The sequence below is a fragment of the Lutjanus erythropterus genome, chromosome 9, assembly GCF_056507025.1.
Source record: "Lutjanus erythropterus isolate fLutEry1 chromosome 9, fLutEry1.hap2, whole genome shotgun sequence".
Taxonomy (NCBI): domain Eukaryota; kingdom Metazoa; phylum Chordata; class Actinopteri; order Lutjaniformes; family Lutjanidae; genus Lutjanus; species Lutjanus erythropterus.
Window position 1 is genome coordinate 39,639,865 of NC_139325.1, and position 14,407 is coordinate 39,654,271.

At 41.0% G+C, this 14,407-nt stretch overlaps 1 protein-coding gene and 1 long non-coding RNA gene across 2 annotated transcripts in view; one reads left to right on the forward strand and one right to left on the reverse strand.

Annotated features, from left to right (window-relative positions):
* Positions 1 to 14,407, forward strand: part of LOC146322166 (semaphorin-7A) — a 62,510-nt gene that overhangs the window by 30,260 nt on the left and 17,843 nt on the right. The window contains exons 6-10 of the mRNA XM_084727581.1: positions 930 to 1,037; positions 3,038 to 3,177; positions 5,660 to 5,838; positions 9,081 to 9,189; positions 9,440 to 9,647. Of these exons, the coding sequence (XP_084583707.1) occupies positions 930 to 1,037; positions 3,038 to 3,177; positions 5,660 to 5,838; positions 9,081 to 9,189; positions 9,440 to 9,647 (744 nt within the window). The remainder of the gene's footprint in view (positions 1 to 929; positions 1,038 to 3,037; positions 3,178 to 5,659; positions 5,839 to 9,080; positions 9,190 to 9,439; positions 9,648 to 14,407) is intronic.
* LOC146322167 (uncharacterized) overlaps positions 1 to 14,407 on the reverse strand; it is a 78,919-nt gene that overhangs the window by 16,935 nt on the left and 47,577 nt on the right. The gene's annotated exons all lie outside the window — the stretch shown is intronic.

A 14,407-nucleotide genomic window follows, 5' to 3' on the forward strand; every position in this document is an offset into this window, starting at 1 on the left:
CCCAGCATCACAGCTCTCCTTATTCAAAGCAGCCACAGTTGCTTCATTCTGCCACTCGGCGACGACTGCGAGAAAGGTTATATCACATAAACGAGCTACGCATACCTTCCGCACCTCTGTGAAAAGACAAGCCTGCTAATAAAATGGTACATTTTGCAAATCCAGCTCCGTTGGACTGAACAAAAGGCAATTGTTAGGGGTGTAATTCATCAGTCTCACAAGGTCACCTGCCTTGCAACTCTCCACGGGGAATGGAACCCCTAATTGCGTGATTATTGAGAAGCGCGGGGTCGCATTAACTAAACAGAGATGCTTTGAATTAAACCGACCTTGTGGCGCATGATGAGGGGACCGACAAATTGTCTGTTTGTTAACCCATCTAAAGCAGATGGATTGTTTGCAGAGACACTCAGAAATTAGCGAGAGGTTAGTTGGCGCAGCAGGATGCTCCTCCAGATGGGGATCGATTGTCGAAGCAACGAGCCGGCCCCTTTCTTGAGTCGAGCGGCATTCTAGTAACGATCTGTCCTAATTAAGATGTTACCAGCACGATTTCAGATACTTCCCCTCTGCATTGCTATGGAGACAGAGCTCTAAGTGGGGTTATATGAAGAATATGGTGATTGGTGGCTGCTCATCAGCGCAGTCAGCTATTCTGCCTTGATGTCTTATTTGCTCTTGCTCTCCCTTTTCTCCTCTCCTGTTTTTTTACTCTCTAGCCTCCTGGGCCTCCTTTTTTCCATCTTCACGCTGCCTGTGTTTAATGTTCTCTCTCTGTATCTCCCTCTCCTTCAGCTTCAGTCAATCCCCTTCTGTGTCGCTCCGATCTCCCTTCCTCTCCCTCTCTGAACCTTGTACCTTCTCTTTTTTTTTTACCCACTGTTCACCCTCTTCTCTTCTCTCTGTCTCTTCTCTCCTTGCTGTTTCAGATGGGAGTCTGTATTCCGCTATGTCGTCGGTGGTGGGTCACGCCGGCTCGATCCGGCGTACGTTTGGCTCCCAGAAACTCCTGAAGACGGAGAACATTTGGCTGCTGAGTGAGTAGGAGGAGGGGAGTCATGCAGAAACCGTAAAGGTTTAGACTAATGAATATGGAGATGGTGGGTGGTACTCTCACTAAATCACCCACTATCATTCCCACAGGAACAATAACATGTAGGTGTGTTCACTGCCATTATGTTTATGGTTTGGGTCACGTTATTCACAGCAGTAAGATGCAAATCGGAAACACATCCACTGAGAGCAGTCATTTTCATTCCTGTTAACTCTGTGTCCATTTTTTAATTTTATCTTAATATTATTGTTATTTTATCAGTATGTCCTTAAAAAGGTGAAAATATGAACTAAGACTACACCAGAAGATATTGCTTGACTTACAACACACCTTAAAGTTCCCATGAAACAGCTAGCAGAGTGCTTCTATGGAGGCAAAGTAACGCCCCTTCCAGTGTGCCCCATGGGACCTTGTTCCCGTCTGAATTGTGCCTTGAATTACACATTATGTTGATATTTTAGAAGTCAAGAACATCCCAGCTTGTCGTAGGCTTGTCGTAGTTTAGTTAAATTTTGGGTGGAACTGCTCAGCGAACTACTTTTCTTGTTTTGCCTCTATAAGTCATCAAAACCAACACTGCTGTCCATCGTAATGCTATCTTACCTAAAGTGTTTTATCCAGTGCTTCCTGGTCCTTTTATCAGCTGGTGAGAGAAAAAAAATAGTAGGACCCGTTGTTGTGTGACTACAAACAGGCATTATAGCTTCAGCCGCTAAAGTTAGCTTACATGACCATCAGGTCTGTCATCTTTCTGTTTACAAATCTTCACAGTCCTACACTTAAACAGTTTTACAACTATCTTGATAAGTAATAATATCTTTTAAATTGACAAACAGCATATGTGTGATTCATGGCACAATTCAGATGGGATAAAAAAAAAAATATTTGTCTCTCACTGTAGCCTAACGTTCATATTTTTTCTGAAGTAAGGTGCCACGGTGGGCCAACAGAAGGAGCACAACTTTGGGTCTCTATTGTTGATGTGTTTCCAGCTAGAGAGGCACTTCTTGGTTTGTATTTACAGTAGACAAAAGCACTGTGAATTCCTCACTAGGATGGAGAGGGGTCCTATTAGCTGCTGATGCTTCCCAGTGAACACAGCCAGACAGGGACCAAAACAGAGTCCAAGACCAAAAGGCTACAATGAAGAGGTAGTTTTCTTTCCAGGTTTGGCCACCGGTACTTCAGGGATGAGTCACGGCTAACTGAGCTAGTGGTTAGCTAAATTACTTAATCAATAAGTAAATACACTTGCACTTATATAGCATTTTTCTAGTCTATTGACTACTCAAAGCACTTTTACAACTACATGTCACATTCAGCCATTCACTCACACAAGCACAAGCATTCGTGGGGCAATTTAGGGTTCAGTATCTTGTATCAGTATCGATGTGTGGACCGGAGGCGCTGGATCAAACCGCTGCCCCAAAACTATCTTTCCATCAGGAAAGTCCATAAATGACCTCCGTACTGTATTTCCTATCGGTCTCAGAGGCTGTGTTCGTTCCGGTGACCAGCTGTGTTCACTGGGAGGCTGCTGAGCCTGATTCTGTTGCCCGCTAACTGTTACACTGAGCTACTTTAGTAAGAAGTAAGCTAAAGCCATCTGTTCATCAGGAAAGCTGTCTAATTAAATAACCGAGAGCTGAAGCCGAGCAGCCGAAGGACACCAGAATGAAAACCAGAAAATATTTTCTCCATAAAATATGATCCAGTTTCACCCAAATCAGTGAATAAAGTCAGACAGTTGTGCTTTAGTACAGTAAGACCTGCAATTACTTGAGAATATCTACAAAACTATCTATAAAACTACTAAAAGACTTTTTTTTTCATCATTCTTGGGTCAGATACTGGCATATAGGTGACATACTGTGCAATATGTGTGATAAAAACTCTTAAGCATCAATTTTGACTTCATGGCAACTTTAAAGCTGGAAGTAAGGTGATGATATCTCACTGAGCACATTTAAATGTCACCACCAGATCCGCAGTTTGCTGGTGCAGCCATAATCCCGTCTTCACTAAAGTACAAGGAGGAGATCTACTTCTTCTTCAGTGAGATCAACAAGACGGCCAGGGTGGACGAGGAGCCTTACAGGGCCCGCATTGGACGAATCTGCACGGTAAAAATCCCACTTATACGCCTGTCTGTGTTTGAGGAAACGTGTATAAATCCAATTCCTGGTGGTTCCAACCTTTTTTCTGCTCTTGCAGCCTCTCATCACATTACATTATGTAATGTATCTGCATCCGAGTTGTGAATAGGGATGAGCGAGTACACCGGTGTCTGTATCTGCTCAACCAGCTAAATGATCTGTAACCATACGTGGAATGGGTGGGGCTTGAATCAGAAGTGGGCGGGACTAGCAGAAGGGTATTCATTTAAGCATGAAATTGAATTAGGCTGATAAAAAGTTGCAGTATTTATTATAATTAGAAAACTGTTTTATTTCAGAACAATGTTTTTCATCATAAGGGTACTAGAGTTAAGTTTTCTTCCTTTTCTTTTTATAAATGTTGCTGCATTTATTGTTTATCAGAATACTAGAGACTCAGATTTGAGCTTCAGAGCAATGTTTTTGCACGAGCGTAAGTGATAGAGTTGAACTTGTACTCAAACAAGTATCTGGTACAGATAGCATCTGAGTGAAATGTGTCAATATGTGTATTCATGATGAAGGAAAATACTCATTGGGTCACTAATCCTGCATGTGTTGTGTTCACTCACTGAAGTTTATTAATTCAATTTTATAATAAAGTGTTCTGGAAATAGTTATCTTACTCCCGTGACCAAAAATGTTGACTTGAATTTTGTAATAAATAACGAATATAGCAACTTCTGATCACCCCATACCAATTTCAGATTTTTTTTCTTAAACTTCCTGTTAGCCCCACCCATTTTTGACTTAAGCCACGCCCCTTATGAGTACAGATAATGACACATTTTACTCTGATGATAATCGTATGTGTGAAAAGTACATTAGGTCCATCAGATACTTGTTTCAGCAGAGAACTTGCTCAACCCTGGTTGTAAGCAGGCAATCAAAGAGTAGTTTGACCTTTGTGGAAGAAAAAAAGGTGAATAAGTGATTAAATGAACAAAAGAATTTAACGCGTCAAAGTCTGAACAAACCCCAAATGTGCTGAGTGAAGATGCAGCACATGGTGTTTACTACTGTTTATTTACTGTTAGTGTCATTTTCTACACGCGTCTCCAGTTTTATTTGCTGGACATACAGAATTGTAAAGTTCTGCTCTGATTCTGAGCTGCTGCTGCACCACTCTGGGTTGAAACTACTCGGCGTGTTGCTTTTCTTAACACATTTTCCAATCAGTGATGACAAAGCAGCTGTTTCCCAATCAGCCCTCATGTCAAACCGGCTGTTTTCCCAATCAGCCATCAAATCAGAACACCTGCCGCCCTGTGTGATTCAAGGCTTAACCCTCTGAATTAATCTTGAAAATGAATCACTGATCTCTGATAAAGACTCACAAATCATAAGAGAAATGATAAGAGTATTTTGTTACACACTAATTAACATACACGTCACATCAAGTTATTTAATGAGTTCAGCAGGTGATTTCTTTGTTTTAACAGGAGACTTTGTTCATTTCATTCACCTGTGACTAGCGAATCGACTTTGAATGACTCTTTTGGTTTTATATTTTTCAGTAATGCTTCTCAGGACCATGGATTTATCAGTACACAGCACAGTCTGGCTGGAGACATACTTGCTTTTAAACCACGTTTGTGTTTGCGTAGCATTAATTTCTGACCTTGACCTTGGACATATTTTAGAGCCATGGTAAGTGACATATATTCTAACGTCTAAAATTGTTAAAAAGTGCAGAAATATTCCTGGCTTTGTGTGGCTGGTGCACGTTAGTCATGTAAACATCAAAGATTCATTTGGACTTTGTTCAGACATGAATGTGAAAAGTGTGCCGTCACATCATAATGAGGACTTGAGGCTAACACACCCTGGACCCAGCTAATGTTGATCAGTTTGTTACTGGCCCCAAAGCCTATGCTAGCTGCTTGTTAATCCACAACATTCATTTCCTATTTCCACTTATTAAAAAACAGAAAACCACACACAGCTTGGAGTTCTTGGACGGGTTGGGTTAGCTTCCTCTATCAGCTACCAGTTTTTGCCATTAAAGACGTCTTTGACCAATTTTTTCTGGGTCCAGCAGTCATTGCTTTCTAAATGGCTACATTATTGTGTATGCTAAACCACTCTGGCTTGTTTACAATTTTTCTAAATACACAATATGCAAATAGGACAGCTTTTGAATTACTGGAGGGTTTCTTGACAAAGATAGCTGTTTCCACCCGCCGACAGTCTTTGTGCTAAGCTGAGCAACACATCCTGAACCAATCTGTGAACTGAATGCTCAGTGATAGAACAAGCTAAATCCTTTTTTTCCTCCAAGTGTCGAGGAGTTTTCCTACATAAGGGAGGGGAAGGGAGTCCTTGTCTCTGTTCTAGGGGTCAGTGGCACATCTTGGCGGAGAACACAAAGTAAAACCCAAAATCAATCAGGGCAGTCTGGCTGCTCTATTATGACTCTGTTGTCACAGTCCTTTTATGTTATCTCCAGGTGGATGAAGGGGGCATCAAAGCTTTGCTGGCAGACTCATGGACCACTTTCATGAAGGCGCGAGTGATGTGTGGTGCAGGAAACACTCAGCAGCAGTACAACAACATGAAGCAGGCAGTGGTGCTGACGGCGCAGGACAAGAGGGCCGGGGTCATGTACGGCCTCTTTTCCAACGCATGGTGAGCTGGAACACATCACTTTGACAACCTCCACAGCGGCCCTGCCTCTAATAGTCGACTAAACCGTTAGCTGGTAAAAAAAAGATTCTTAGTCAACCACGTTTTTATTCATCTGTAAGAAAAAATAAGGTCAAACTACAGTGAGGAGCTGTGCCTTGCCATTTCTCTTGTAACACAAAAGCCACCAGTCACAGATGCTAACTGCCATTAGCTAGTTAGCTAGTTAGCATGCTTTCCATTTCTCTATGTGCTGAAGGTGTGCAGGAGGCTCTGGGAGAAGCAAGTCTCGACGGAGCACATGTGTGGGGAATGGATTAAACTGTCTTCATCTACTCTAACATAAGCTGCAAACATAAGCATGTCTGGCTAACTAACGCTAGCTTACTAGCTTCAGTAGCATAACCTCTAGTCAAACTTGTTAGATACCACGGCATCTGCCTTTGTCCTGTGGGGGTTTGAGGAGGAGGATGTGGGCTGATGCAGAATCAAAGTGGGTCAACAATGATGCATCTCTCTCTGGCTCACTGTCTCGGGGCTAAATCAGGTTAGCTTAGCTCTCATCCCAGCTCTCTTTTGCGATCGCGGTCTGGCCGATCTGGCTGGGTGACCCGTCTCAAAGTCCACTGCACTAATCGAATTCCTGAAGTTCATTTTCCCACATTAACGAGTGTGTTTCTGTCATCTATCATGTAGATATACCTGCCATCTTTCATCATCCGACCAGTGTTTGCTGAGATGTAAGCTAGCTTTAGCTTCAGTCTTTTAGCATTAACATTATATCAAGTATGCAGCTGCTTGGTAACTTTAAGATTCCTGTTTTTTAAACATGTCAGATGGAAACATCGAAACTTCGGCTGGATACTTCTCAGCTGAGTCAAGGAGTTAGCAGTTGCTTACATCAGCTAGCTACACTTATGAAATCTGCCTTTGAGTCATTATTTTAACCAACAAAACCCACCGCCGTCAACTAGAAATGAGAAGCTGCTTTTGTTTACGTCTCTAAGCAATCGCAGACCTCATGTTTCGATTTTAAATCTGCCACTGATCACCAACAGTAACTAAGGAGGGCGGTGCTTCGTGGAGGGTCAGTTGTCTTAAGAGAAATCATGTTTATGCTATTTAAGGAATTTGAGGATATAAAACAAAGAGAGAACAATGACGCAATTTTTATTTCACCACTGCTTCTGTGCTGTAATTTAACCCCTTTTGACCAGCTCTGCTCCCCTTCCATCCTGACTGCTGTGAAGGCCTGCCCAGGCAGTGCATTCGTCAGACAGCCACCTCCACACACTTGACCTTTGTCTTGTGCATGTGCAGAAGGCTGGGTGTTGCTCAGCTCCCACAGCAACAGTGTCATCATGAATAAACCTCCCAAATCTCAGCCTGAGGAAGAATCACCAAGGCTATACTTAAGCAAATACGTGACACTGACTAGCTCCACATGACAAAACACACTCCCTACTTCAAAAAATCTATAAAAAGCTGATATTCCTTGGACTTTGGCATTTTATGTTTTTTAGCTTATGTATAACATGAACAATTGGGCCTTTTTGCCAAAAAAAAAAAAAATCAATTGAGTGTCATTCTTTGCTGGCATGTTACTTTTTGTATTATATTTTGTTATATATTATTATAATAGACACATGTTAAACAATAGAAATTCTCTTTACACCGATTTTGTTGTAATTTTATCTCATGAACAAATTCAAAGTTGTGGTGTACTGTAAAGTATAACCATGGAGGGGAGAAAACATAATCCAGTGTTTAATAATGACTTACGGTAATATTAATATTGACTCATATTCAGAAAATGTGTTCGGCTTGTCAGGCTCAAGTGAAAACAGAGCATGCAAATAACAGCGCAGCAAACTGGTAAGACAATAAATAATTCAAAACTAAAGAATAACGCAGTAACTGACACTCATCCACCCACCCGGCAGTACACACCGCATACCAGCAGCACCTCCTGACACACGCACACACATAATACACACACCCACACACAAAACTTTACCATATCAGATTTTGTCAGTGTTGTGTTTCATTTCATTTAACTGTAACAGCAGTTTTCCACTAGTATAAATATCTGCCAAAATAATTGTTAGAGTTTTTTTCAAGTTCAAGTCATGTTCCAGCGATATCAGCTGTCAAACGTCTGATAACACAAGCGCAGAACAGATTGTGGTGTAATTTTCTGGACGAAATTGCCCAAAAATGCTTGTAATTGTTAACAAAAAGAATTACTGATTACATTTTGGACATTTTCAAATCAAGTCATATGTTTTCAAATTGTAATATTCATATACAATTAGTTTTTCAGCCATATAAGTGAGTTATACTCATATAGTTGTGTGGTTTAAAACAAAAAAATATTGAAATGCAGGAGGAACTTCTATTAATTATCCTCTGCCCTGATAAACACGTTCTTTATTTGATCTGTTTCAAAGTGGCTGCTTATAATACTTCACAGAAAAGTTACAGTTTGATGTACTGCACCAGAGTCAGCTTAAAACTAATTTCATTTGTGGTCCAAGTTCCTGTCATAATTAAAAGATGTATAAAATGATTAACCCACACTGAGAAAACAACAAACAATTTAAAAACAAATTAAATTTAGATAAATTCAAAGATCTCTGCCATCACTTTGTGTATAGGTGCACAGCAATGAGACAAAAACACTTCTGATGACATTTTTACTGTCACTACTTTTGAAACTGTGAAAACAGTACTGGGTAATCTAATTGATTCGATAATAGCTGAATTTTTACTTTCGATACATTTACAATAAATTAATTTCATCACTGCGTATTTCAGGTATTCTTCAATTAACTCTGCTTTTATTATTATTATTATCAGTCTTTGCTTTCATTTACTTTTCACTTTTTGAATAAAAACAGTTTTGACGCACAAGCTATTCTGACCCCCAGGTATGATCTTGCAACCCCCTGAGGGGTCCCGACCCCTAGGTTGAGAACCATTGTTCTAAATCACAGCGAAACAAGTTATTTTAATTTCTGGTCACAGATGTTAGACATATTCAACCGGTGATAAGGGATAGTAAGCACACATTGTTCTGCTCTAAGGGATCCTCTGCCCAGGAACAAGCAAGATATTACAGATATTTGCTGTTTTAGGGCCTTGAGCCACTTGAGAATTTATATCTGTGCTGCTGCATGTCCCTCATAACCACTTGCCCTGCTTTTACTGTAAATGTAATTACTCCTCTGTCTGCCTTTGTTCAGGGGCAGAACAGTGATCTGTGCTTATTCCATCGAAGATATTGACCAGGCTTTCTCCACGTCTAAACTGAAGGGCTACAGCAGTCCATTCATCGGCAGCCGCCCTGGGATGGTAAGAAAAAAAACACGTTTTTCTGTTCTTTTTTTTTCTTTTGTCACACCAATCTTGAAAAACAGCACTGAGAAAAACATGTGCAATCGTATGAGTCAGCCATTATTTCAGAGATCTAAAGATTGAAGTGCTATTTTTGAAAGCCTTGAGTTAATAAAAGAGAGGCAATTTCGAGCCCTTTGTCCGAGGGCATTTTGTTTATTCAAGAGCCCAGCCTGGCCTGAATCGATCACATCACTTCTCCTCTCAGTGTGTCCGCAAAAACTCGACAGCGGGGGGTCCCAACGACATCAAGAACCTCGGAGTGATCAGATACCACCCGGAAATCGAGGACGTGATCCGGCCTGTCGGCGTGGCTCCGCTCGACCTGCCCATAGACGACCAAATCACGCACACAGTGGCGGACATTGTCCTGGCGGTCAACGACGAGCACTACAGCGTCCTGTACCTCGGAACAGGTGTGTGTGCATGTGTATACGTGTGTGTGTTCAAATTTTAGATCGCTGTAATGGAGATACCGAGAGCAGAGGATTTGATTTATGGCTCAGCATCAGATTTCACCTGTTTGCAGCGCCACAGTAACTAGATTAAAGCGTCGTACGTGTTCAGACCATATTGTGCTGAAATTATTTCCCCACTTCATTCATTTTGTGATATAAAGCAACAGTGTCAAGGTCTGCCATGTTTCATTATTAAATATGAGACCATTCCATGCACTCGCCATATCTACATATTATTTTATTTTCTGTGATAGAGAGAGGTGATTGTGGTGAGCAGAAGCTTTGCAGTGTCTACTTTAAATTCTTTGCTAGATGTGTATTATGTGATGCCTTCACTCTCAACAATCTCTACTGGCATTAGAAAAAAACAAAAGCAGCCGAAGCGGTTAGGAGGTGGTAGGACTTAGGGCCTATACTGCAGCAAGCCACCACGGGAATGAAGATGTTTTGGCTTCATTTTTGGGGAGCTGCCATGTTGACCATCTTTATATAAGTCAATTATTTCCAGTGAAGGAGAACAATGGTCCCCAAGGTCTGGGTTGAAAAAAAAAAATCAGTCTCTTTAGCTGTGAGAGGTTTTATTTTCAGCCTCAGGAAGTTGCTAAGTGTGTCTGTCTGCTGTTTGGTACCGGGCAGGTAGAGTATAATTGGTTTATCGGAGTTTTTTGTTTGCTTAAAACAGCTGCTTGTTTCTGCTCTCTTCTTCTGTGTTGTTGAGAGAAGTGAGACTGAGCTGGAAATTAAAGGGATAGTTCGCCCAAAAATGAAAATTCATACCTACCTACCCTCATGCCAATTGAAGGTAGTTATTTAGTCCACAAAACACTGCTGGAACTTGCAGAATCTCAAACAGTTAAGGTGAATGGTGACCAGTTTTCAAACATGAAATGCCTCCATACTGCTCGTCTGGTATAATCCAAGTATCCTAAAGCCCCCAACACACCACACACACCCAGTTCAGACAGTGTGCATGCGCACATGAACGTAGCTCCAAGCTAAGGATCTACAGCGAATATTTTAAGATAAAAACATGGTGTAAATGACATATTTCACATCAACTTGGCATGCCGTGGCTTTAGGAGACTTGAATTACACCAGCAGTAGGAGTATGGAGGCATTTTATGGTTGTTTTTTTAAGTTGTTTTTATATATATATATATATATATATATATATATATATATATATATATATATACATATATGTATATATATATATATATATATATGTTTGGGAGATTCTGCAATGCTGTTTTCCCGTGTTTCCAGCAGTGTTTTGAGGTCTAACGCACTAAACCCAACCTTCAATCGGCATGAGGGGAGTAGATAATGACGGAAAATTGCTGTAAAACAAAAACTATCAGCTCAGAGGAGGCTAAAAACCTCTATAGATCAGGAGAAATTGATTTGTCTATATGAAAACAATTTTCACAATACTTATAGTCATCTGATTCATTGTTAATATAAAAAAGTATTGATCGACGCAGCTTTAAATGAGAGCACTTGTTTACAGCCTGTCTGATGGTCTTAACCAAACATGTTTCTTGCTAATGGACTCCATTGTAGCAACGCTGTCTTGACCCCATATCTAAAAAATTAACTTATTGGAAAAAAAATGAAAAAATAAGACTAAGGCTGTTTAAAAGAATCTAAAGCAGGACCTATTTTTGTACATATTATCCTGCTCATGTCTCTACACTTGCTTTGTCTCTGTTGGCATTCTGGCAATAAGAGTGAAGAGAAAACAGGGAAATCCTATTCTCTGCAACTAATAAAGATACGCTGCACTTATATATCAGGGAAAGTGAGTCATAGAACCCAAGGTTCTACCCGTTCAGCAGTGCAGCAGTACGGACAAGCAGGATTCCCAATTCAAGCAAATGTGGAAACTGTGGAAAAGTGACTCAAAGTCAACATCTATTCTCTTAAAAATCCATTCAAATAATTCCTGGCATTCACACGACGGTTTCTATTTGATCAAAGCTGCAATGCTGAGGCGCTGCTGTTGCCCATAGCAGTTACTCCAAAAATTGCCTTGTGCCTCAGGGAGATTACTATGGCAACCATCACAAGTCATATGCTCATGTGTGTATGAGCGTCTCATCACGCTGAAGTTCACCGAAAGATAAGAGGGTGTCATCATATGCACTGCAGCGCAATCTCTTTGCTCCTGCCAATGGATGAGTCCTTGTCATTCATCAGCCATTTCTGGGTTGATTCTAATAATAGCACATATGTAGACAACATTATAGTGTTAAAAAAGACAGGATGATGGCCTCTCGCTGTGGGCTTTAGTAAGTGTGTCAGTAAAAGGATGGAGAGCTATGAACAGCCATGGGTCTCTGTGGTGGCCTAAAAAGAAACTGGAGCAGTTTGAGTCGCGCTGGTATCTGAGGCCAGAGGAACAGGTTGTACTGGAGATCTGCTGCTCCACACCGGCTGAACGCTTCCTGTTCTTTATTTGCTTCTATTTTCAAGAACAGACGATACCATGTGAGAGAACACGTGTTGGCTTTTACTCCTGAATATTTCTGCTCTTGTGATTTGTGAAAAGAACAAGGCTTGGACTCCTCTGATCTCTTCTGATTCCCGTTTGATCGCGTTCCTGCTTCCTCCTCTTCAATATTGCATCACCTTCACTTGAGGGCACCAGCAATAAATATTCACAGGCTTGTAACAAGTCGGGCTCATCAATCTGCATAATTAATTTCAAACATGCTCACGTATCTCTACACACGATGAACAGAGGCTCTCTTCTTAAAATAATCTCATCTTTAGTGAGTGGGGCAGGCAGACAGACAGCTCGTCCTGATTGATAGTTGCATTATAGCAGTTTAAACCAATCAGAGGAGTACAAGTGGCGAGAGAGGGTCCACTGCTGGACCAGTGACAGTGAAATCGAAGCAGATGCATTCTGTGATATTAGTCTTCCCCGGTGATGGCTATTCCAATAAATATCCTTCACAAAGACGAGCTCAGAGACACAAACCGCAACGTTAATCTTTGTGCAAAAAGCAGCGACAGGTGATATTAGTGTGGTAGTCTGGAGAGCAAATATCACGCTGAGCGTTCAAACAATAAATATCTTCAACGGGAATGAGATCATCCTCAATATGGCTCCCTCTGCTGAAGACCAGTTAATGCCTGAATTCACACCTAATCTGTTTAGTGCACTTTAAACGAACACTGATGCAGTTTTCCTTTTGGCCGGATTTATTTAGTCTGGAAGCACGCATTCGCCAAACTTTTAAGGTGGACTTGATTGTGGCTGTTTGGTCTGCAGTGTGTTTGTTGGACTGCCGCAATAACTGCAATTTTGAAATACTGTGCCAATGACAAGCTAACCGCAGGGACTGGCAAGCAACCACAATGCTGTGTGCATCTTTTTTCTTAAAGGCACCTCTTTATACTTTAAAGACTAGCTCGCTCAGACCACAAGCAGTTGATTCCACCAAGCATGGCACATCTGCACCATGGTTCTAATCTGTCCTCCGCACAGCTGTAAGCCCCACCAGCAGTGCAGTGGTGCTTTTTGCCCACTTGATTATATTTACTTGCACATTTTTTGTTGATTAAGTCCTCTTTCCTTGCTCTTTGTGCTTCTACCATGGCTTAGCAGGCTATGTGGTTAAATAGTTTCTTTTCTTTTTGTCCTCATGATTGTGAATCTGTATGGGGTCTTTTATTTTGAAAATTAACGAGATTCTTCCTGCCCGTTCGATCTGCTCTGTGCTAAGTGATGCAACATCCTTCAAAAATAGACTTGTTGCGTATTTGAAGCGGGGCGGAGAGGCGCTTCAGGTGGAATCACAAACATGGCGGTGATCAGCTCCAGCTGTCGTGGCACAGCCACACCTGGTGGAATTTAGCCATAACTTTTTCTATATTTTATGTTGATTTTGTGTTTATTTCATAGGTTAATGTGCTCATTTCATAGATTAACCTGTTGAACTCTGCATTTGCATGTTGCATGGCTAATGTGGGCCCTCCCAAAGGTTGGGATGAAGTTGTACGAGTGTTGTAGTATTGAGGAACAATCAATAGAAACTATGTGAGCATTAAGTCTAACTTGAAGCCAACTGAATAATGACAGCAGTAGGTTGGATAAATGTTGTGAATGTTTCAACATGTTGCTTTTGTTGAAGTTTCCATTACAAGCCTTCCTGTTACACGGAAGCCGTCTGACTCTGCTTTTTGATCTTCATCACGTGTGTGTGTGTGTGCTTGTGTTGCTGTTGTATGTAAGTTTACTTGATAAGCATGTCCTATAGGTAAAGATACAGCTACATCTGAAAAAGAAATGGCCAAAGTACAGGGATTAATTGGCAACACTGCAACTGACCAGCACTGAGCAGCTAACTTGTACAGACCATAAAGGTACCCAGTGAGGTTTGATCCAAATATAAAGTCAGCATTCCTGCACCAAATTACTGCATGATGAATATATTTATAAAAAAATGAAGTAATTTGAAAAGACAAACAAAAGAATGGCACTAATACTGCACACTGTGCTGCTGAGCCAACCTAGCAGACCAGCCGCAGAATTATCTGATGGTCAATATGTGACAAATCCAAAAGCGAAACGAAATATATTTGACTTGATTTTAAGTGCTGAAGTGACAGCCAGTTCACCCGTCACATCCTCTTCCTCTTGATTGCATTTGCCAAAGCTCCTGTTGCCGCTCTGTGGCTTTGACCTAATTAAATTTCTAGGTGGCACA